The sequence below is a fragment of the Chaetodon auriga genome, chromosome 21 (genome assembly GCF_051107435.1).
Source record: "Chaetodon auriga isolate fChaAug3 chromosome 21, fChaAug3.hap1, whole genome shotgun sequence".
NCBI classification, from domain to species: Eukaryota; Metazoa; Chordata; class Actinopteri; order Chaetodontiformes; family Chaetodontidae; genus Chaetodon; species Chaetodon auriga.
Window position 1 is genome coordinate 16,690,608 of NC_135094.1, and position 26,113 is coordinate 16,716,720.

Below are 26,113 nucleotides of genomic sequence, written 5' to 3' on the forward strand. Positions count from 1 at the left end.
AAGTGCATTTTGCTGATAGTACTTCTCTACTTTTAGGATTTTGGATACACCTTAACTTACAATAGAGAATATTAGCATTGTTGTATTGCTCCTGCTAAGTACAGGATTGTAATACTTCTTCCACCACGTTAGTTGATGGACAATCTGCTGCATTGCTTTAATGCACAAAGTGATGTTACTTTATGGCAGGCAACTTTGAGAACAATGGTGTGGGTCATAATGGTCTGATATTGGCATTACCCTCTTTGCACAGGCTGGAGCGGTGTATGGAAACAGTGACTGTGTGGACAGCAAAGTGACAGATTGATAAATGGGAGCAGAATGAATTGGGTGTATGATTACAACCACTTTACGGCTCTGGCCTTTGAGCGGCAACCACATCAGTACTTCCTGTATTTCCTCTTTGATGAGTCACCGCTTGACGCTCCGCATCCATTCCCATCATTCGACAGTAAATATGACAGAGATGTGCATTAGACAGTTTGACTTATAGCCCCACTGACGTTTGAAATACCTCACTTAACTCATTTCTGCTGGACTAACAAAAGGCTGTGGGTCATTTGATTACAGCCATAAAACTAACATGTGGCGCTGATGTTAACAGATGGTCTGAGTTATCTGGACCAATTGCTTGGCCTGTCCCACAAACATGGCATTCTCCCACACAATGACTAATGCAGACTGCTGATTCAAAAAAAAAAAAAAAAAAAAAAAAAAAAAGCTGAAATGCAGAGCACAGCGGAAGTTAAATAGATGCTTATGGTGGCACAGAAAGAGAGACAGACAGAGAAAGACTAAGGAGGATAGACAAGTGGAATGACTTATTCAAGAGGGAAGTGGGCAGGAAGAAACATGAAATTAGCACAAATAGATTATCTGTCAACTACAGGCCAGCCTAAGAGCAAGCCAAGCACTGTGGAGGGACAGTGAGAGAGAGAGAGAGAGAAAAAAAGCAGATTGACTTCTCGTTTGTTCCTCCCTTAGGGGAGACCCGATAGAGTCATCACTCACCAAATTGCTGATCAGTAGTTGAAACAGCTGAATCCAAAGCACACATGCACTGAACACCACAGCAATTAGAATGCACCAAGAGTACGACCCATGAACCGTCTCATCTTTTACATCTGTTATATTTTTGCCTCTGATGAAAGCTTTGCTTGATTACACGTTTGGATATTTGTGTGTTGCAGTGGTGTGGACTTCCAATAATGTAACAGAAGAGTAGGAATGCTTTAAGTTTAACTGTTTGGGAAGGGTTGGATGAGAAGATTGACACCACTCACATGACTGTACGCTAAATATGAAGCAGCAGCTAGCAGCTGGTTGGCTTAGCTTAGCATATGGACTGGAAACACAACAGGCTAGCTGTTTCAAGAGAGGGCTGTCAATCTCCTCATCTAACTCTGGGCAAGTACGTGAATAAGTGCATTTCTCAAAATAACTATTCTATTCCTTTAAGTGATGATAATTCATTCCCAATGAAAGAGTAATGCTGTGTGTTCTACTTAATATCTGACACTATCACAGAGGTGCAGTGCTCTTATTGCACAGCATGCGATTAATCGTGTACTGTGCCTCAAGAAATAAATAAATAAATAAAAATCCTTTACGTGAGTAGCAATGATGACTCAAGTGTGAAGACATGGTGACATGTTTACATTCTGTGGGCGGTGGCAGTGGGCATAGCAATATGATTGCTGTGGATGTTTTTCATACCAATTTCAATCAATCTTCAGCTATGACTCAGAAATTTTGAGAATTTATCCGAAAACAAACAGTATTTTACAAATCCAATCAAATTCCTCGATGTAAATCCAAATGATTTCACATATGACGTGAGCACTCATAAATGTTCTTATATTTAGATCTAGAAATTTCGACATTTTTTGGCTGATTAAATGTGAACTTGAAAAAGGAGTCCACTTTTTTTTTTTTTTACAATACCACTATTATAACTCACAATGGACAGTTTGAAGGAAAAAATTCAAAATTGAAGCAGCAGAACAAAGATCTCATCTTTTTTTATTCAATGCATTCTTCCTCCTCGTCAAAACCTGCTTACATTACCCACAATGCAATGCAAATGCTATGAACTTGGTTGCAGATTTGAGTGTGCTCAGGTTTGCCAAACATTAGACATCAGCTTACTGTAAACCCACTGGAAGACTGAATCTTCTCAGCTGTAGAAGTTATCATATAACCAGTTATGTAGAACCAGGAGAATCTTTTCCAGTGATAATGAATTTGAAAAACAAGCTCAAACGCTGTGGACAGAGAGAGAATATAATGAATCTTTATTTAAGGACTGTTTTGATAAGAGTGCGGTCAAAGTGCGATGTCTGATTCTAAAAGAAAACCTGAAGCCATAGAGACTGTGAAGTAATTGGTCTCTATATATTCAACAATATCATCTGAGTGTAAATCAGCTATTTCCTGCCACTGAAATGTGTTGTCAAGTGATCTGGAGCTGGAGATATGTATGCAGTGGATTGCTGCCAATGATTAAGTAAAAAAGTAAGAAGCAAGTTTGTTAGTGCTCGCCTTTGAATTCACTGGACTTTTTCTCTGGGTTAGCACCCCAAATGATTGAACGAGACTGAACATACAGGCACCGAGGTGAGCCCACTCTCCCTTTGATTAACATCCAAATGATCTTTTGAATTGCACTGGACTTGGGGTGAGCTCAGCCCTTGCACACTGGGAGTTGTCCACGACAATATCCAGAGATGTTGGTTTGTTATCAGTATGGGAATTCAGTCACTGAACAAGACTCTCTTTCCATGAAGCTGATGGGGAATCTGGACCAGAAAAGGGCTGGTGCATCTAATAACCAATTCGCCCCTTCCAGTGAATTACCTATCTACCCAGCAGTCAAAGTGGCTGGGAACCCTAGAGGTTGTTTCTGACCTTCCCTGATAATCCTCCGTGGCACATATATGCTTCGGAAATTGAATCACAACTCCCACAGGTTCAAGGGTAAATTGTTGAAACAAACTCTCCTTTCCCTATCTTCTGGTTCGCTGTACACAAACAGGGCAGAAACAAGCTGGAAATTTAATTCACTATATGGCATCAGTCTGTTCATTTACTCTGGCCTATAAAATGGATTGTCCTTAAAGATTTTGCCAACTAAAAACCATGACAGTGGCACGATGTACAATTACGACCAAACATTCCACCTACATTTCCTGATATAGGTGTTTTCTCTGGTTTGTGGTGGGTGGTGTTTATCCCTTGAGTGGTGGTACAGAAATGAAACGGGACAGGGTCTTTGTATATAATTCAAGGCAGGGACCCAGAGCCCCGTTAGAAATAAGACTACTGCGCACAGGAGAAATAGAGCGAGACAGGGAGCGGGGGACAGAGTCTGAAAGAGAGAAAACGCAAGCTCGAAAGAGATCCTTTAGTAGCCTGAATCTTCTCCAGCTTTAATTACACTGTATTGATCACAGGCAGGGGGGGTCGAGCGAGGAGGGGGAGAGACAGATGACCAAATTGCAGGCTGTACTTACTGTAAAGCATGTAAAAACGGGAGGCAGAGCAATTATACTAAAGTCATACAGTAGATAATTAGAAAATCCCCCCCAACCCTCCATCCTGTCTCCCTCCACACACTCATTTAGCACTGCTGATACATTCCAACAGTGAGGGTGTCAAATTCGTTTAAGTCACCGGGCAGTATGCATTGTTCTCATCCATCCCACAGCTCCATGGTCGGTTTGATTTGAAATTCTTCGCATCGATTTTCTCTCCCCGGTGCATTTGGTCCGGTCCTTCCTTCTAATCAATCATAATAGAATGGTCATGCATGACACTTCAGGCTTCCCGGTAACAACTTGAGCTACATGTTACAGATCCAAAGAGGTCTACTTCTGTGAAGTTGTGCTTCTTCCCTTCTTTTTCTAGCTTGACCTACTTTGGCAAAGAGCTTAGGTTCCTTTCTTTGTTTCTCACACTGTTGTGGCAAGGGCAGAAAATCTGCCAGCTCTCCTACTGTATTTCCCTCCACACCCCCTCCATCTCTCCTGATCCAACTCAGTCCAGCACAGTGAAATATGCCAGACTCAACCTCACTGCCCCTGCAAAATCGCTCCCACCGAGTCTCACAGAACTGTATTCCGGGGGTTAAGGAGCTTATGTCTCGTATACGACGCATGGAGAAAGGGGCTGAGCAGTGATTCGCCATGGGAGGGGGAAAAGGAGAGTGTAGCCTCTCTATGTTGAGTGTATCTCATTATGGCTGAACTGTGTGTTACCTTTGGTAAACAGTGGGGAACATTTCTCAGGCGAGCGTCACTCTAAAAGCAGCGGGCTGGTAAACGACAGCGGACCAATGGTGGCGCACAGCCATTTCTCAAATCTACAGCCCCACAGGGATGTATGAGTTCAGTCATGATTAGTCAGATAGAATAAATAATCTGCGCATATGACAGCCCCCCTTCATTTCAGCGCGTGTTGAATGGATGCCCCGTCCAACTCTTTTGTGTTAGTAAATTCCCTCCAGTTATTTTCGCTGAATGACCTTCTCAATCACGAGAAAAGTCAAAAATTCAGTTTCTGAAAGACGCATTCATTATCGTAGCCCCCTGTGCTCAAGGGTACCTGCCCATTTACAGTGCATTAGAGCGCTGTGTGGTAAGGCTGTACTCCATTTTAATGGCGCATTAAAGAAATCAACAAATTAGAGATTCATTAAATTGCTTGAAGGCGTGTGACAATATTAATGTAAACAGTGTCACAGCAGCAAACATATTATTACAATATGACTGCGTATCAGCCAGCATGAGATGAGAAAGACAACAATTAAGGCCTTATTATCATTCTAATCATTATTTAATGCTTCCACATAACCACATTATTTAAAGAAACTGATGTCTGCTGTGAGCAGGACTCTACTGATGTTTCTATTTGTAGTTTAGTCTCTGGCAGCCTGACTTCAACACTTCTGCCCATATCTTTGAATTGTTGTGATGTTCCGCCACTCTGCACTTCTGCACTGCGAGCCTCTCATGTGTGAAAAGCACAACAAGAGTAATTAAATCTTCATCCCTACAACCATATTCACATCTGTTAAATTGAAAAAGCACACAGTGTAAAACAGATCCACTTAAGTCTATGCCCCAGTGACTCTTGTCGTAACGTCAGGAAGGGGAAGCTTTTGTCGGCTTTTCCGCTAACAGTATAATGCTTTCTTGTTTTCATGTTATATGACCCTCTGTGGACTCCGTAAATCAAACACTAATTACAACGTGCAGTGACCTGATGGCTGAAATGCTACCTCTAAGTCTTCCACGGGCTAATAGACAGCTGAGTGAATTTGGCGTCCAAAATAGAGTGCTTCAGCAAGCTGTTAGCAGCTTAGTTAATTAAGACATGCTGACAACTGGTGAACTCTGCACATCATTATGGATCCGCTGCCTAATTGGAAAGAATGGTAACGGTAAACGCATTTTTCTTCACTATTGGGTAGTTGTACTGTCACTGCAATAAAACCGCAGAAAAACCACTGAGGCATCAGCCTTAAGAGTCATCAGTGCATTATCAGTCCTGAACGTTGGTCCACCCATAGCTGAATTAGCTGATCGGATACCCCAAGGCAAGAAATTCTCCCACATTGTTGACTGGCGCAAATTCATTTACAAATTTGGAATTGTTCGAATTACCATAAACAGATGCTTTGCTGGTAATCCACCCTCAAGTCTACCACATAGCATGTATACAAAAGAATTCAGGTCTTACCTGCCCTGGACTTTGATGTCAGAGATGGCATAGAAGTATCTGGACAGGTTGTTCTCGTCCACCATCGTCGCTCCTGTAGCGGGCCGGAGCAGGCGGATTCTCAGGTCTGTGATGGTAAAGAAGTCCCTCAGGTTCTTGGTAGTGTCCAGTTGGCCGTAAAGCGAAGCCATGTTGTGGAGCCGGGGTCCAGCAAACAGAGCAAAGCGGTCCTTGATCTCAAAGCGTACTGTTTTGTCATACTTCCACACATAACCTCGTGAGTAGTCCTCAGTGCAGATGATGTCCAGCAGGGTATGCTGAGTCAAGTCCTGCACCGTCTTAGGCTCCATGGTAAAGGCGTCCAGGCAGTCAGTAGCATAGAACTGGTATGGCTGCCAGGTTCGTCCATAATCCAGCGACTTTTCTAGGACCATCTGCTCGGGTCGGCCTGACTCAAAGGTGAGGACGATGTCGTCAGTCAGCTCGATGGTCTTGTTCCAAGATAGCGTGATGTTGACCAGGAGGGCCTTTGGGTACTTCTTCCAAGATGTGGATTGCCAGAAGGTTGTAGGGTTACGGCCCTCTATGTCGAACATGAGCTCGGGAGGGTGGGCGAGTTCCTCTGTACTGGCGTCACATTCATTATTACACATGTAGGGGTTCTCCTACATAGAGAGAGAGCGCAGAGAAAACAAGAGAGAAGGAGAAAAAAAGTAAGGAGAAATTCTTGGTCTTGGTCTTAAACAAATTACATAATTTTCACAGTTGATTATGAAGACAACTCAATGTAAGCATGGCGTTGTACTTCTCTAACTATGTCTCATAGTTAGGGAATGAGTGTGTCAAGTGCATAGACATGCTCTGCTGGGTGGAGTGTGCAGGCATCAATATTTGGAGCCATGTAGTTTTATGTTGCACATTTATCTTTGAGAGTCTGCCAACGCCTCTGTTCACTCTTGTCATTACAGCACATTCCCCCCTGTCCATTGTCATTACACCAAGTTACTTCATATATCATGTCATATCCATTCAGGCCCTGAAATTAACACGTTTGTTGTCTCCTGCTCTCCAGTGTTGATATCACAAGAATACTGTGCCCTATGTGCCAAATGGCCCTGATAAAACGCCAAATCATTCATAAACTGATAAGAGAAAATGAATGGCCTCTTTTCAGTCATATTTCCGGGTGAGCTGATTCGGTCTTCATTAATTGATTGGGTCTTCAAGTATCTGTAAGTATCTTGTGTTTCTCGAGCATCTTACTTTTTTTCCCACTTTGAGTCATCAACACAGAGCACGTTCACTCTGTTAAGCAGGCTGTGCACCTGACTTAACCGAAATATTTTGTATCATTTCCATCATAGCTTCTTTCATAAAGGGCTCACATATGTCTATTTTTATCCCTCATGTCAGAATTTGACTCGTGGTTTTCAGACTCTCTTCGCAAGCTTCAAATTCATCACACCCCTTGCTTGAAAGAGGTCTTTCCAAAAACATTTGTCGGATTTACCACAAATCATTACCAGGCGATGTTCTCTCCTTGCTCCCTGGGGGCTCCATCTAGCTGTCAGGGGGAGGAGGCACTCCTCCAAGAGGACCTTTCAAGTGCTACAAGCTCCAATTTATCAGGACAAGATAATCCACTACTTGATTAGGTGGGAGATGTCACCCTGTGCGTGAGCCTATGTGTGTGTGTGTGTGTGTGTGTGTGTGTGTGTGTGCAGAGGCGAGTGTGGCGATGTGGTGAGGAAACAGGGAGAGGAGCAGGCCTCTGGTGTAAGACAGTGTAATGAAGCGGTGAGGCAGAGATTGAGTAAATTAGAGGGAGAAACAGCTCCATTCAGCTAATAAGCTTTGCAAGTTTTTCTCTGTCCTCCAAGGCAAGGTGACAATGAAACAGGGCTCTGTCAGGCCTTCTGACTGTTGGAGGGTCCCATTAATATCCTGTCTGGACCATCCCCTACAGGCTTCCCCCAGCACTGGACAGCGGTGGCTGTGAGGAGACGGAGAAGGAAGGAAGAAAGCAGACTGGCAGTGGAAAATTCCACTTGGGTTTTAGTGTACCATTTCATGGTGGGAGGTTAGGTGTGCCATTAACTGCAGCATCTGGTGCGCGGCGTATCCACAGACAGATGTGTAATAACTCATAGCCGACAGTTATGCCTGCTTAGGGGGTGTGGACAGTCTCTAAAAAACACACTTGGCATGCAGGATGGCCGACTGTGTTGCTGTAGCTTGTTGGAAATGCGTTCATTCAGGGAGACTTAAAACTGTTAGTGAGTGACAGTGGGACACAGGTGTAGATTTGGGAGAAGAGGGAACAACATGTTGCTTTTCTTCCCCCTGCCTGTTAATTATTGTTAATTACATTGTATTTCTATTGTATCACGCTAATTGAACAGCACTCCTGCTGATGCATTTGAGTGATTAGCACATCTCCTTTAAAATAATGCCCTTGTATGCCTGAAATCCTATTAAAAGTTGTTAGAGAAATCTATATTTTAATAAAATCTGACTTAAAATGAAGTTTTCAGTTTTACATTGGACAATTGTTCCCTCACTATCATGTCTACAGACTTTGTAATGTAAGAGTTACTTCATTAGACTTAGAAACAGTGGTGAAGGAGCTACTCAGATCCTTACTGTTACTCTTTAATAAGTTATTTCAACTTTTAGTTAACGGCACCTGAAAATCTTTGTTGACCTCTAGCGGTTTAACTTCTCACCTTGCTGCAGTGATGTACAGGTGGACCCTGTGACATCACTGTTGGGTGCTGTTACACTTCAACAGACCACAGCCAACCACCCACATCACTGCTGGGTGAGGTCAGAGGTGAAAACAGACTTGAAACAGCAAAACACTGCGTTTCAATCTGGTATTAAAAGTGCTGATGTGTTATTAGAAAAAATACACAAACTGGACAGTTATTTTATTATGGATTATATTATTGATGCAGACATACGTGGGCAGCATTTTAATATTGTGCATATTAAGGTGGGGCTCATTTTAACGACTTTATGCTCAGCTGGGAGATTAATCTTTAACAGTTTATCAGATTTAGTAAAACGTTCTCAGGTTTTGTATGTAAAATTTTGTTCTGCAAAATAAATTTCACACACTGAATCATGTTTGAGGCCAAACTTTTTGTTCCTTTACATCTAAATCAGGTCCATCCTGTGATCAGCTATTACTGTAACACCCACAAACACACACACACACACACACAAACTGCGATCCACACCAGCACATCTCTGTAATCAGACAAAGATGTATCCGTATCGATCTCTGTGGGCAAGCCAGCTGAAAATCTGCTGCGTGTAGCACCTGGCAACCTTGGCCAGTCGTCCGGTGCTCCCCTGAACACACAGGTTAAAAACCTTTCATTACTGTCTCCTCCGCTTCTCGCCTAACGACAAAATACTGCCTTTATGAAGATCAATAACCTCACCGGTCATTCCGGAGAAGAGAAAGGAGATGCTGAGTATACGGCCTTGTGAAAATCAATGGCAGGTTTCTGTGTTTTACTGTAGGGCAGCAAGGAGGGCTCTGTTAGCCGATTAATGGTTTGGCACACATTAAATAATTGACAGGCACTGCAGCATTGCTGTAATTACAAAAGATGTTTCTATTAATCCTAGTGTGATGATAAGTGGCCAGGACGGGGGACAGCCATCGCAGATTACAAAGCCAGCGCTGAGGTTGCTGAAGCGGGATAAGTCACGCTAAATTGGCGCTAATAGAGATGCCGTCAACCCACCCAAAACACAGAGGCTTAATCCGATTATTAGCATTGTGATGCAGTGAGATAATGCGAGGAGAGCAGGCGCGTGTGCGTGCAGGTGGGTGTTCACGTGCGCCAACGCGCGTGTGGGCGGATTTCACAAATCATCAGGAAGCTGCTCTGAATTCATTTGGCGTTGTGCCCGTTATTGTCAAACTGTTCAGGCTAATTTTACCAACTGACTAGAGGAATAAAAATCAACAAAGCGGCAACGTGGAGGATAATGAATTAGACTAAATCCACTCAGCTGCACTCCACAGACCAGCGTCATTTCTGGCGTTTAGGCCAGAGGAAAGCATTTTCCCTCGCTTTGCCGACCAAGGCTTTTAGATACGTTAGAGACGGAACAATTTGCCCCATGCACTCACAAAGTGTGAGAACACTTCACATCATTTGTCTGTCTCAATTTAACTCTCAAGCAAGTAAATCGTATGATGTTTCAACCTTTACCCTAACATACATATACATAAATGAAAAACCCTAAGAACAAAACTTTACACAGAGAGCTGTTCTGACAGAAGTGGGGGAGGGAATATATGTGTAATTGTCCTTATCAGTTATTTCATTTGTACCAAAAATCAAATACAGAGGTCAAAGTTGGGATGAAAAGCAGATATATACATATGCAAAAGAAGTGCAGAGCAGGAAAGTTACCGGAGCTTTGAACATGTCTCGTTTTAAATAAGATGACCGTGGCGGCTGACAGCCTCGGCCCCCGGCCACACCGCTGATGGAGGACGGTACTTGGGGGAATATAAATTTACTAACTGCCAACAAGCCATCTAGATAGATGGGCTCCCACCAATCAAACAAATCCGTTTGCGTGACAGATGTCTTGCACTTCTAACCCAGATAGCAGATTGAATCCACCCTCCATGTTTTTTTTTCCCTCTTTCTACCTTTCCTTCTCTTTTTCTTCTTGCACTAATACGTTTAATTTCAAAGCTATGCAAACTTGAGAGAAATAAAACAAGGTAAAAAGGTGATTTGATCTTGTTTTTAAATCTTTTTTTAGAGGAAAATTCTTAAAGGGCTGACACTGTGAAGGGAAAGCAGTATTTTTTTCAAATCATCTTTGGTTATGTTTTAGCTACTGTGTTTATCAGCTGTTTCTTATCACCTATCGCTTTCTTATCACAGCTGCTGACCTTGGAGAAAATGTTGAAGCAGGACCTGATGCAGTTTGATTAAAAGAGCACTGACATCGAGATCCGGACTGTCAAAGAACCAAACAATCAGTTTTACATTTTGGTCACATCTGGAAATGTAAAACAAGAGGCACGCAAACCTTTAAACTATGAGCTTGAAAAAGAGCTTCATTAATAATAGCCCAATACAACAGCGGTGCACATCCACCATTTAAGGCAGTTTTAATAGTTCAGAATAGAACGTTACAACAACACAAGGCAATTGTCAATCACTGCAGCTTCGAGCTCTGGCTATTCTGAGCAGACTTTGAAGGATTTCTTCACCTTGCACACAGTACGTATACTTACAGTATATACATTTCTACTAACTTAGCCAAGCAGACATCCTTTATACATTTTGACTTTTGGCTTTTTGATTGCAGCTGTTGCAAGAAATTAAATGAATTCATTTACATAATGTGTGGTCTATAAGAGATATTATGCTTTATTTATTCAGATGCATTCGGATTCAGACCTACGCAATGCCACAGCAGGCAGACCAACATCCATCCAGCCAACCAACCAACACACACACACACACACACACACACACACACACACACACACACACACAGACTCCTGTCTTTGCTGTCACTGTTGTATATGAGAAAGACAAAGACACATGGAGAGTGATGGGAGGAGTTTATCACTAAACACATATCAATACCAGAGCCCGGGAACTCCCGACGAGAGAAACAAATTGCTTCCTCGCCACATGCTCCAGCCTTTGCGGGTTTGGTAAGAAGCTAAATTTCTGAAGAAATAAATCCAAATCATTTCCAAGTCACACTCCCACTCTTATCCTTTGCTTTGCATCTGCAACTGCTGTCTTTAAAGATTCAGTGGTCTATTAGGAGAGTAATCTTTATTGGCACAGAGGTTTAAAATGCATTAAGATTAAAGATCACATGCACTTAGATGTCTGTAAGCAGTCAATGATTTGTTAATTTTTAACTGGGAGGGGGATGGCCCAATGGGAGGGTAAGCTTTGGGGGGTGTATTTTCAGCAGCACAGATGCAACTGAATGATCACAGACATATTACAGGAACATTATAAGAATACTACAGACGGCAGTGAGTCTATATGATCCTCTACGTGTTGCTCTGTGTCACTTCGATCATAAAGGTGATGCAGAGTATACAGTATACAGAGTATAAAAGCTACAATATATATAGAACTGAGTATTTATACTTCAGCACCACGGACAGCACCATGGATTTATCAATACGCAGCACAGTCAGGCGTCTGATATTTCAGAGCTCAGCAATAACAACTGACCAAACATCTCGTGATCCATCCATCCATCCATCCATCCATCCATCCATCCATCTTCTGTTCTGTCCAAGGTCATGCAGGACTGAAGGCAATCCCAGCATGCACTGGACAAGCCGCACATTCCACCTGGACAGGTCTGCTGTCTCCTGCTGTCCATTAAAACTGGTAGCAAATATGAAATATGAAATGAAACCAGCTTCACCTATTGACGAGGAAAACGTGCTACAAAGTTCAGTTTGACAGAAATTCATAAAGCAGGCAAATATTTCTGTCACCTACACGTCGATTACAACTTTGTGCCACATGTGTGAACATTTCATTGCATCAGCGGTGTAGAATTTCTCACACCTTCTCCCCAGAAATGCATAATCTCCTTTCTTACATCTATCTATTTCTCTTCCACATTTTTACCTCTCTGTCCTCGGCGAGGTGTGAGCGTATGTGTGTCTGTGTGCGTGTGTGTGTGTGTGTGTGTGTGTGTGAGACGGGGGTGGGGGTTAAAGCTATCCCTGCTGCATTAATGAGACCTTGTGTTCCACGATAGATTTCTTCTTCCCCGACCCAGGGGCTTGATTGAAGCAGTGCTCTCTCAATTTCAAAATCTTTCTCTCTCTCCAGTCATGCCAACACCTTTACTGGATTCTCTCTCTCTCTCTCGCTCTCTCTCTCTCTCCCATGGTGATGGGTGATGCAGACAGAAAGAGGGGCTTAACCTGGACGTGGAATGAATATTGGATGCCAGTGTGACAGATTACAGTGGTAATAGACACCCAGGCCAAATCCTCACAAGGATTACAATCATATTTTCAAATGGCTCAGGGTCGGCCGGAGGTCGACCAGCCTGGCCCATGGTCAACAATGCGACGGGGGACCTGAAATCACACACACACACCCCAACACACAACAGCTTGAGCTTTGCCAACTGTGTCTCAGGACAGGCATGTTTTAGCATGTTTTCAGATTTTAGAATAGCATTTGGACAAAGTTAATATTTTTACTGTAACCTTTAGGTCAAAATAGTCAAAGTGTGAATTCATATTTTGACATGAGCTAAAGTTACGGGTTGAAGATTAAACACCGCTGAGGGCATTAGAGCCTTTGAACACTCTCTCTCGCTCTCATTTTATGTTCATTTTTCTTTTTTTATCTCATTGTATTTTGAATAATTTGGATTTTACTAAATGAACTGAGAAAAAAAATTGAAAGAGGAAGAATCAAGCCTATGAAGTTAGTCTCACCATGCCAGTTGTTGCACACCCACACAAACACAGATAAATAAAGAGTGTTGGTGCTCCACCAACCCTCGGCAGCTTGAAGTGGAACGTAGACCGACAGCTCAAAGCGTCCAGCAGATGAAATATGCTGTTTTGTGGCACCAGTGGGGGAAATCCAATAGTGATCTAAGGCAACGAGCCGCACCGATCAGCCACCTTAAGCACCACAGTGCCGGCCGTCCAGTCGACTGAGGGGAGTTTATGAGGCGAGACGATGTGTAAATGTCCTCGTGTTGCGTTCATCGCGATCAGTGGTGGCGATTTAGAAGATTCATGAGCCTTAAAACAATAGTGGGGAATGCCTTCAGCACGCAGCCTCTGCACATTCAGAAGATATAAAAACAATTTTATATTCCATTATCTTTTATATGGCAGTGCAAGCCCCACCGGGTGCCACTGCGATACACTTTGGAGGACAGGACAATACCCCCTGCTTAAGAGATGGTAGATTTGTGAGAGCAAGGCAAGTACACCCATTAAGAGCTACAGCCAAGGGTTGTTTGATGGCTGTAAGAATACCTTTAACACAGGCAGTTGAGCTGACAGGTTAATGCTACAGTAAAGAACATTGTCACAGTTCACTCTAAGTTAAGGAAACTTATTCACGCAGCACAACGTGCATGCTTACGGTTTTCTCGGAGCAAAAATAAACTGTGATCTATGGAAAGATCTCCTGATCTAAATGTAGAAAGAGTGAAAAGGTGAATGGTGTCTGGCAGCATGAAAATAAATCTCTGAACCACATGCAGCACGGTTTGAATTAACTGTTGACTTTAATTTGAATAAGTTGTTTGTGTAGAGCGCTGAGGTGCAAAAGCTGTTCGTTAGGACAATTAGTTATGAACTTAGACACACAGTAAATAAGGTATTAATACATCTTTGGATTGCTTTTCAAAGTGAGGGAAGAAGCTGTCTTCAACAACACAATAAAAAACTCAACACTGAGGATGAAAGCAGAGGAGATCACTGTTATATGCAGCTGCTTTTATTTCAGCTGTGGTCAGTGTCATGCAGTGGATGAAGAAATGCAATGCTGGTGGGGGAGGATGTGATGGGGACCTCTACGGATGAAGCCTGAGCATCAAATCATGTCTTTGATTTTATTTGTGGGAGACTGCAACTGGTGTTATTATTGGTGTTACTTCAGCCCACGTAGTTGTTAAATTTGCACTGACAATCACATTTACACAATCCATCCTCCATGTGTTTTGGGTGCATTTACACCTGCACTTCCATGTGGTCAAGCAATCCCAAAATGCATTTCAATGCAAGGTGTAAAGGGGGTCTGTTTTAACCATTTATCTCTCAATCTATCTCTCTCTCTTTATCTCTCACTCTCAATCGCAACATGTAGTGTTCAGTTGTTACAGCTGATTCAATATGTAGATATACTGGGAAAAAAATGTAATTTCAATTTTCTCAAATTAGTCAAGCTATGCTGTGATCTTTCAACCTCCTGGCAACTGCAAAGGTATCCCAGGGGGTAACTCTGGATGGGAATCACAGATTTACACACGGGTGTCTTAATATGGAATGATAATAAATTACCTGTGACGAATACCCGGTGGAGGCGGTAGTGTATTAAAATGGAAAGAGAACAAGTGTACCATGTGCCATTTCAAATCAAAGACTTTATTCAAATCTACAAAAGAAAAATGGGGCATTATTAATTTACAAGTAACTTAAGCAAAACTTTTTTACTTTTTAACTTTTCTGTTTGAGTGCTGTCTGGAACTGGTCATTTTTATTATGCATTACGCTTGTTATAAAAAAAATGTGACACATACAGTGAAAATTTAAGTGCACAGCTTCCAGGTACACCAGTAGATGTGGCTTTTTTGTAGCTTCAAATAAAGAACATATTTTAGGCGACATTGCTGCACCAGATCAGGAATGGAGCACTCTTATTTTCATTCATTTTTCATTAAGATGACATTTCCACAGTGAGTCAATACACCAGGGCACAATCGATCTGCTGGCTGCTGCAATGCTACATCTCTCAATCAAACTGTCCTGTCAGATAACATGAAGACTCTGGAATTTTTCGCTGTGCATTACGATTTGAAAAGAAGACTAGCCTGCGGCCATGATCACCCCTTATCTTTTAGCTAAGAAATCCCCCAAGAGCTGACATCATGAAGCAGGGTCTACATCACACTCACTACCCCTCCATCCCCCATCGCCATTCCTTTCCCTTTCGCCATCTCTCCATCCACGTTTTTTTTTTTTTTAATGGTATAATAATGCTACATATCCTGTGTAGAAGCCCTCCAGAGATACATGAATCTCTGTCACCTTGACCAGGCTAAGAGGCTAACCCCAGCGCTGGGAGCTGCCCCAGCTTCTTCCCCATGGATGCACACCCCGACCTGCTGCAACAATAAGGCTGCCTTACAAATTAGTGCTAGAGCATTTGCTGTCCTCACGCCAGAGGGGAGGAAGTAAAACACAAAGGAATAAAGGGGCACCGATATCAGTGATTGCTGATGTGGCTCAGCCTGGGACTAACCATGCCTGAGTCTGTCCAAATGTTGATTTTGCCGCTACGCATCAGAAATTATAGGGTTTGGTTAAAACACTACAATGTTAAAAATGTATTTCTTTGGTGTGCGGCATATAATTGATCGCAATATGTTATAATCACAAAGCAGCGACTCTAGATGCTGATGTGGGAATGACTTTGCTAGAAATGTAGCAGGGTTCAGCATTGAATACATCCAAGTGAAATATAATCCTAAGCGATGAAAATAAATGGAAGAAAGTGATGGAAGCAATAAAAAGAAGATGAACAAAGGTGAAATTACACCTACTCTCCGGTTCCAGTTTGTTGGTGCTCATAGTTAGCGTATTTTCAGCGCCTCCTACAGGTGAAAGGCTATATTTTCTCTCACCATTCTCGTGTAACTCAGTCAGAATCATGACTGCCCTTCAGCTACGGGGACAACCCATCCATTCCTGCTCGCATTGTAAATGATATATATGCATATTAATAAAACGTCTTAAGTTTGTGAGTTTAACCATTCAGATATTCATTTGGTGCCCTCATCAGCCACCAAGGTGTAGTTCTAAGTCTTCCGTTTTAATTGTGTAACTACCATGGATGTGTGTTGGGCTCCGAGTGCTGTCAAAACACGAGTGACCTACAATCAATACTGTCCCTGAACGTATCCTGTGCAGACACTGATGGAGGGCTGACACCGCTGCTCTGCTAACACGCTGTTCACACTGTGACAGGTTTGGTTAGATAGAAAGGCTTTGCCAGACACTGAGGACTAAGGAACATATTTCTATGGGTTTAGTGACTATAATAAAAAATCAGGCCTTTTGACTCTTTTTCTTTAACCAATATTTGATTCCCCCTGCAAATGACTGCTCTGACCTTCAGCCCGATAGAGAGATATAGTATTGTTTTTTTGGACAGATGCCACAGTTTTTAGGATCTCATTTGGCTGCATTAAGAAACAGACACACTTACTCATAAACGCCAGAAAAATGTGTTGTGATGAAAATAAATGCTAGCAGGAGAAATGACTTCTCATCTGGCCTGCTGCCACTGAAGAATGAGCGAAGCAGCGTGGTGGCCATCATGCCATTCTTGCTCCGAAGCTCTTGCAGCCATATAAGTGCCATCACATTTCACTCCGAGCGATGCCTTTTCAATCAAGCCCCCGTCATCAAGCTTCACCCCTCATTAGTGGCTCTACAGACCTCCGTGAGTACATGGAGAATCTATTCCCGTTAATGAGTGTGTCTGTGACTCGGTCAGCAGCGGCCAGAGCAGGGGGTAAATTTAGCACCTTCTAATTATCTCAAAGGGGTCTGCAGGGTGGGGTTGGAGGGCCGAGGGTGTTGGATGTGTCGAAAAAAACAAAAACAAACCATAAGTCGACGTCTTCCGGATTCACAAGATATCCATTTTCTTTTTTTTTTCCTCCTTGTCTTTAGGGGCTCTTATTTTATTTATTTTTTGAAAATGTGCGTTTTTAAGAGATGATTAAAATCAATATTGTGGTAAAGCTCTGACTTGGCAGTGTGGATATTTAACTGTGCAGAGTGTAGTTGAGATTCAGCTCCAGGCCTCTCTGTCAGATCACTGCAGGTCTATTTAGTCATTCTACAGGGAGACTTTCTTCTCCCCCCCCCCCTTTATTCTTCTTTCTCTGTCTCCTTCCCTCCCCTCCATTTTTTTCTTACCACTGAATCTGAGGAAATGATTGGCAGATGACTCCTGGGAAAAAGAGCTCGGGCCTTTTCCTCTCTCAGAGCTCTAAGGATCACGACACTCAAACACGCTGACAGGCAACGCGGGCATGTGTGCACGCACCCGCACACAGACACACACAGACACAGACACACACACACACACACACACACACACACACACACACACACACATTCATTTTAAAGGCAAGTCACACAGAACCCTTAAGAAAAATAAGGACAAATACACACACATACATACACACACAGTCGATTTTCCTTCACTTTTGGGGACATCCTATAGACTTACATTCATTTCCACATACACAGACTCATTAACTTAGCACTCAGCAGCTGTAACCACAAAAAATAACTGTGTCCCTTTGCAGTCACCACTTCAATTTTTTTTTGCCAAAGGATTAAAAAAAAAATAACAACATGACAAATCCGTTCTTTAGCTTAAAGTTATAGAAAGCATTTGCGAACACCAGTCAGTACAAAGGCAGCCGTCAAAAACTGTGTGAATAACAAATCAACTTCTGAAATATGCCATTCTAGGTCATCATGCATGATTAAAACTGAGATAAAGGAACTCTTCAATGCCACCAGCAACAGCACACCAAAGCAAGAGGGCACACTTGATGCATCGATTCTTTGAAAGCTCGTCCTCTCTTCCCCTTCATCACGTCAGGCTAAAAAAAGGCAGCGGTCCAGAAAATAAAAACTGAGGGAAGACTCTAAGAGCACGCAGCCAGCAACAATGAAACACAAGTGGATCCACTTGATTCTACTACAATAACTTCAAGCATCTGCCACCGTCGTAATCACAACCCTCAAAAGGGAGTCAAGGGTGCTCCACCAGCTGATTGTCTCTGAGCTCTTGATGAGCCGCCATTATAAAAGATGAGAGAAAATTGAGCGGTGGGGGTGTGAGGGGGTAAAAAGAAGAAAAAAAAATACAGAAAAGGATATCAAAAACTTTAACAGGGCCAGGGGGAAATACTACACTAATCAACTCCACTCTGCTGAAATTATAGATGAATTAAACACTCCGTTAGTGATTAATTAAACTGAGAGATTCAAACTAATGAGACCACACAGAGAAATGTGTGTGTGTGTGAGTGTGTGTGAGGCGGGGTGGCCTGCAAAATTTCTTGTGTACATTTCTGGCAGCAAACACAGCAGCAGCAGCAGCAGCAGCAGCACACCAGTTTCAGGCTGCAGCCTGCTTTAAAGAGGGATTAGATGCAGTGGTTGATTTTGTGATGGCTGCACACAGGCTGCGCTCATTACGGAGTCAACAGATAGCTGACATAAAGAGATATCTGCTCTTGGACTTTAGGGAAGGGAACATCGTTGTTTACACTCGCAGGACAATAAAAATGTAAAACCAGTAAGATTCCACATAAATATTCATAGTTTGCCTATAAATACAGGAGCAAAGGGCTCAGTCAGGAAGTTAGTGCACTTAGCGGCAGCAGATGTTCATGTGTTGGCAGGTTTTGTGACGTAAGGGGTTTGATGGTCATGCTGTCTCCTGCTGGGGAGGAAGAGGAGGAGGAGAAAGGGCAGGAGAAGAGAAAGAAGATGATGACTGACTTGTTGTTGCTTGTTCTCACAAATGACTGTGTCAGCTCATTTTCTGTGTTAAATTACTGTTTTACTGTCATTTATGTTATTTCCATATGTGTTCCATGTTGAGATAAAATGCCCACAATGACATAAAATGAAGCAATATAACTTCATGATATATTATACTTCATATACATCATTGTTGCTATTAATGGTCCAGGTGGAAATGAATAATGGAAACAATGTAGAACAGGAGAGTTTAACACAAAACACAAGCCGGATTGCATTGAGTCACACTGTGCGCATTTCATTTAGGGAAGGAGGTTGTGTTTATAATGAGGAGAAGGACCAGATGGGTGTAAGGTTACATGAATCATCTCCAAAAAAAAAAAAAAAAAAAATCAGGATGGTCCCTAACTTCAGATATTTTACACGTGTTGTCACAGTGTCAGGCTTCAGTGTGGGGTCATGAGATAATAGTAACACATGTGCAACATCAGCCAGCTTTATCCTGCGCTGCAGAACCAATCTGGAGAAACACGATTAAAAGTCCTGAACAATGAGCCTCGTTAACCGTGTGAATGTTGAACTTAAAACAATCTGCACCTGTGTGTTTTCAGCCCCCTTGTTCACATCCTGGCACATCTGCATCCTGAAACGTCACGCTGCTTTTGCATCTAGGAGTTCCTGTTCGTCGTTTCAGACACGTCTAATGTCTTAACAGACACTAGAATAAAATCCGAATGGCTTCTTCAAGGGTGCTTTTTTTATATTTGCCGACTCTGGGGAAACGGCGTGACGAACATCATTTGGGTTTTTACCATTTCACAGCTGAAAGTAATAAAAACAACAGAAACTTACTGTCACACTGAAGGATATTCTCCTTTTAAACTTAGCTGCCCTGGGAATGTGCTATCATCATCAGCACTTAGGCATTTTTTGAGCTTTTAATATGCATACAGTAACTACAAAATTGTCTTCTTACAGTGTACAGTATGATCTGGGACAAAGAAAGCAGCAATATCCCCCGGATCTACATTTCCTTGTTTGGCAAGGAGTCGAGTTTTGTAGACTGGGTTTGTAGAATAAAAGAGAACAGTGCTGACTGCAGGTTCTTATGTCCTATTTTGGTGCTTGACTGTTCATGAACTCCTACAGAGATGCGTGCAATCAAAACTATTTGTGCAACCCACAGTGAGATTTCACCTTACGAATGGTTTTCTTGTTAAATCCAAAAGCTGGCACATTATAAATGCTGTAAAGATGAGCATATTCTTTAAGGGTGCCACATTTGTTGGTCATTCCTACATGTTCAAGGTGGCATCATGAGCATGTGCTGCACATGTTTGCATTTCAGCCATAGTCAAGTTAGTTTAACCATAGAGGGAGTCGTTAATTAGTGTAATCAAATGCTAATGACTGGAAGCCAGACTACAGTGTTTTAGGCAGAGGCACCTGGGGCCTCATTTATCAATCATGTGTGCAATTACTTGCACACACAGAATCGGATTTATCAATTTCTTCATGTGCTTGAGAATGTGCATGCATGTAGAACTGCTCCTGACGATGCGTACCAACAAATCCCCAGTGACGCGCAGGTGTAATCGCAGGTACAATTCCTAGATTACAGACACACACCTCCCAGTGCTACTGTCAAACCATGTAAGCATGAAAAATAAATTGTCTGTGATGAAGACGTGTGTTTCCGTTTTTCCATGGAAAACAGGGGAATCGTTTGTTTCAGAGTGAATTGATGCCGTTATTTTCCTCCAAGTGCGTTACTGAGCAGCTGTGGCTGCATACAGGAGTTAGTGACGTTCAAGAAAAACAATAAGGAACTGTTACCTATTGGTACCTGTTTTATTTTTATTTATTTCAATTACAGATTACTAATTATATATAACTAGAATTGTACTTTTTAGTAATTTTGTGTTCTGCAGTTCTTTATTTGACCATCAAAACTTTCTTCTTCATGCAGGCAGTTCATATAAACATTCACTTGCTGTCAGTGTACTTTGATAAACGAGGCCCCTGGTCTTTCCTAGTTGTTTGCGACCATGTAAGGATACTAGTGTGCTGGTTTTTATTCAGGACTGTAAACACCAAGGTTGTTTCATTCCCAGGCGCTCCATCCAGGATCACTGTTTCACGACTCGAGGTGTTTTTTCCGTTCATTCTCACCCTTAACTTCCTGTTCAGCTATTCTCTACCACCCCTGCATACACTTTTTTACCCGTGACTGACAACAATAACAATGCATGGTGAAAGTAGGGTGCAGCGCCTGTGTTTCCAGCCCCAACAACATCTCAAACCCCTACTCGCTGAGCAGAAAAAGATCTCTCCCTTACTGCTCTACCACCTCTTCCTTTACTTCCCCTCTCTGAAAGTTGATTTAATCTGACGTGACAGAGTTGTGGAAGCCATGGGCGGAGGTGTTACAAATGCTCTGTCACCACGCTAAACATGGCAGGAAGCGAACGCTTCGACAGCTCTCGGATGCAACTTGGGAAATCTTGGGAAAGTCTGTTTGACTTCAGCCTTTATCTCTCATTTCAACTGCACCGGCAAACTGCTCTGTGCGTACCCTGTTCAGCTGGCCTAGTTTTGATACTGGCGAGGGAGAATGCGCTAGCGGGGAAGTGGTGGCAAGGAAGGGGGAGGGGAAAGGCGAGCGCTGGATGCCGAAGGGGAAAATTCCTGGTTCAAACGATGCATACAAAACGTAAACACAGTTCACTATTTGGTTAAACAGGCCTTTTATTTGTTTGGAGGAAAACACTAAAATGCCATCTACAAACAAGACACATTATCAGAACAGACAGCAAACAGCATGCAGCTTTTTATGATGCGGCGGGGTCGGCGATGTCAATACCAATCAAACCGGCGTTTCATTTCAACGTAAATAAGGTGTCACTGAAGCGGTGGTGGAAAAAATAAAGTTAATGCACATCACTGCGGAGTATCAAACTTCCACTTTCCTCTGACTCAACAGTATCGGCAGCAATGAGGGCTGGCTGTAATTCAGCCTTCCTTATAGATCTAATCTCTGTGGCATTATCCGACCCCTGCCTGGATTTGAAAAATATCTGTGTTGGGGGAGTGTGTGTAAATTTTCTTTTGTGTGTGTGTCTGTGTGTGTGTGTGTGTGTGTGTGTGTGTGTGTGTGTTTGTGTGTGTGCAGATGACTTGTAATTCAAATTTTGGTGAGGCCAATGTTTCAGCTTCAGTTGTAGGATTAAATGATGCACTGATGAACAAAGAAGGAAAGTTGGTGTTGTTCATGAGCTGTATAGATCTTAATTCAAACTTTAACTCTCATCATCATATTAACCACCCACCCACCCACACACACACACACACACACACACACACACACGCACACACGACACTATGTTCATGTGGTGCTTTGTACAGCATATATGATACCATCTAACAGTGGGAAACAAACAGCAGCAGTCTCCTGTGTTAATGTCCGATGTTGTGTTGACCCATCCATCCACCACAACCTCCTCTCCACGTCACTTTGTTTCTAATGTCACCCGACTTCTCTTGTTGTAATTACTGTGATAAGAACTTGTTCAGCAGTACACAAGTGTGTCTTCTAGCTTACCGAGTGCATCTGCTCCGTAAAGTTGACCAAAGATGAACTGGGAAAAAAAAAGCTAAAACAAGACACACGTGCTTGAATTCATCTATCGTGTGGGCTTCAGTAGGAATAAATGGGATACAGAGCGAATATTCCTAGGATGGATGTGTAATGTGACCATCCACCATCATTGTCTTGTGACTGAACGGGAATAAATCCCTGAAGCCAAGTTCCAAAATGTGGTGAAAGGCCTTCCCAGAAAAGTGAGAAGAATGGAGACTGACTGGCACAAGATATTCAACAAACAAATATGGCTGGTTACTCTGTCCTTATACTTTGGGCTATGCAATTCAGATTAGCATTTAGGGAACAGCTTTCAACGACGAGAGAGAGACAAGATGGTTGGTTTGGCAACATTTTTTCTCACTTCCCAGGTTGACTGCTACTTAAGGCCAGCCAACGTGAATTACTGAATCATTCTTGTCTTTCAGAAATCAGTGATAGAAAATACCTAAATGGAAATTTATCGACTAGAAATGTTGTAATATTACTTATAATTATGCCTGAGCACATGATGAACTGACACATATAGTGAAAGCAATCTTGTTCTCCGGCTCCACACTGTGAACGTGTGTGTGTGTGTGTGTGTGTGTGTGTGTGTGTGTGTGTGTGTGTGTCTGCCTGCAGTTCCAGACTCAAACCCTTGGAGAGAGTCTGTTGGCAGTGATACAGAACAGCCTTGCCAAACCTCCTCCCAGTTTTAACTTCTTAATGGGAATATGACAGCCAATCTACCTGAATTAATAAGCCTCCTAAATATCAATAAACCCCTGAAAACAAGCTGTGGTACTGTGTGGAAATTTAGCATAATTGGAAATTACAAGTGGCAAATTAACTCACAAAGTCTAAGTGCCACAGTACAGTTCTAGTAGTACTGTCAATGTTAACAACACTGTCTTCAAACACTCCTTGTTTTTAATGTGGCATTATTTTATTGTGATTAAGTGCCAGCAAAATGGTTTCTAAGCAAATCAAGGCAGGAGTAAAGAAACAGCAAACAAACAAACCCTCACAGAGCTGAAGGCTTGCCCTCTGCAGTTTGAGGTGAGGAGGAATTGATAAAGTTTCTGTTGTGAGTTTCTTCAGAGGCTTTCTTACAAAGAGGGTGAGAATCATTGTGTTGGTGTATGTTGTGCACCAACCTTGAGCCTGAGCTCTGTAAAGGAACCTTAATGACAACGGCGTGCAGAGGTATGTGCTTGTAAAAGTTATATCATCTGCATAGAGTTTTATGTAGCACTGCAACTGCACTGGAATAAACGTGGTCATCACACCTACAGTGGGAACTGTTAGAGAGGGGAAGGTGTTATGCTCTTCCAAATTTCTAGGGCTGCAACTAATGGCTATTTTGATAATCGAGTTTTAGTTGGTGTTAGGTAAAACTGCTGTGTCTGCCAGATTTATGTCCGTTTTGATGAATCAGGCATTAAAATAGCTTTTTCACTGTCGCCTCACAGCAAGTAGGTCCAGTGTCGATTCCCGGTCAGAGCAGGTCCTTTAAGGAGTTTTCATGTTCTGCCTGTGTTTGTGTGGCATTCCCTCATCATCAAAAACATGTACGTTAGGTTAACTCTCTGGTCTGTGTGTGAATGAGCTATAGATTTGATTTTATTCGTTACTGAAACAGGTCAACGAGAGGACTTGATGGGATTCTGAAGGCTAGAAAAAAAAAAGTTGTGCGTTTGTGCTCAGGAGGAATTCAGATGTGGAGGAAAAAAGGTAGGAAAGAGCGAGGAAGAGACTGAGAGGGAACCTTCAGAGTTTTGTGATTGTGTGTATACTGTCACGGTGTGCTTGTGGATGTGCACATGGCAGTTTTTATTTAGAAATGCTAATGTGAGCCTGGAAATACAAGTGGGGTCGAAGCACTGTTACCTTGCTAAATTCTGTTAAAATAGAAGTCAAGATCCTTGTATAAGGCCCTCATTTGAATACAAGTAAAAGCTATATTAAAAAGTTTAATAGCTTTTGATGGAAAACAGGCCTCCAGTCTGTGTCCTTGGTCAGGATACTGAACCCCAAATTGTGTGTGTGCGTGTGTGTGAATGGGTGGGCATAGATGAGCATAGAATCATTGTAGGGTACTTTGAATAGAAAGCATTGTATTGCTCCTGATGAGCAGGAAGGCGCCTTCCATGGCAGCCTCTGCCATCAGTGTACGAATGTGTGTGTGTGTGTGTGTGTGAATGGGTGAATGTTGACATGTGTTATAAAGCGCTTTGAGTCATCAGTAGACTAGAAAAGTGGTCTTTAGTCCATTTACAACGACAACAAAAAAGAGATGCAGAGAATGAGAGAGATGAACAGAAGTGCTACTAAGAAATTCTTGTGGGTTTACCCTCAACCTGAATCTCCTCACAGCAGGATCTCTCTGGGTGTGATCTGCCAGGCCGGATCTCAATAATTTAGGCCGGTCTGCTCCTCACCTCAGCTTGCTTCACACAAGCCAACTCACTTCCAAATTCTCCACTTTGGCTGGTGTTCTGCAGCATCGCCAGGCAAGGTGACATACTGGACATCCAGTTAGCCTTTATTTGCACGTCTGCGCACATAAACAGCCAAAGTTACGGTCATGGCTGCTTTTCAAACTCAAATACCGAGGCCTGGTTGGGGGTAATCGGAGAGGAGAGTGATTACGTGTTGGCATGCTGCAGCCCTCCAGTCAGTCGGTTAAATATTATTGTTTGTTGCTTTCGGAACATTAGCTGATTACTCCACAGGCTCCACTTATGCTGTGTTTTATGGCCGACAGTAAGCCTAAATCATTGCCATAATGGTGGTTTAATTCAACGTAATGATTGTTTTGCGATTTTACATGCAGCATGATACTTCCCTGTGAGTATTTTAATGCTGAAGAGATGCTGATCTGTGCCGAGGTTAACAATTCGACCTGGTTCCAAATATCTGATAGTTTTGTGTTTTTCTTATTAAGTCTTGTTGACTTAAATCAAAGTATAGCTCCAAATCAGACGTTGCCAAATTCAGGCTTTTAGCTGAAATTGAATTCTGGGTTTTAGAAGACATTTGATGAAAGCAGCAATCCAGAAATAAAACTTTGTTGTTTCAGAATGACACTGAAAGCTTTAAATTCACATACGGCAGCAGGCAGTTTGAACTGTGCACAGTGTACAACAGACGTGATCAAGTACCACGAGCATCTACCAGACAAATCCAAACTGAAACACTCAGAACTTCAATGCGGCAGCAAACTGCAGCAAATGACAAATCAAACTGCCTGTCAATTCTCAGCAACATGAGCAAAACTCAAGTCTATGCCTGGCTGCATTCCCTGAGGGTGTATTTCTCCTTTTTCAGAGGAGGAAAAACAAAGACCATTGTGAAAATATCCACTTGCTAATTTGAAAAGCAAACTAAACAGCGAACACGGCTGACTTGATGACAGCTGTCAGTGTGACAAGAGGTATTACCAGGTGGGATTTAAATTGTTATGCTGGAGG

General features: G+C 42.4%; 1 protein-coding gene across 5 annotated transcripts in view; it reads right to left on the minus strand.

Annotated features, from left to right (window-relative positions):
* ntng1a (netrin g1a) overlaps positions 1-26,113 on the minus strand; it is a 100,872-nt gene that overhangs the window by 46,230 nt on the left and 28,529 nt on the right. For all 5 annotated transcript variants that reach the window (XM_076761528.1, XM_076761531.1, XM_076761527.1 and 2 more), the window contains exon 3: positions 5,740-6,383. In XM_076761528.1, the coding sequence (XP_076617643.1) occupies positions 5,740-6,383 (644 nt within the window). The remainder of the gene's footprint in view (positions 1-5,739; positions 6,384-26,113) is intronic.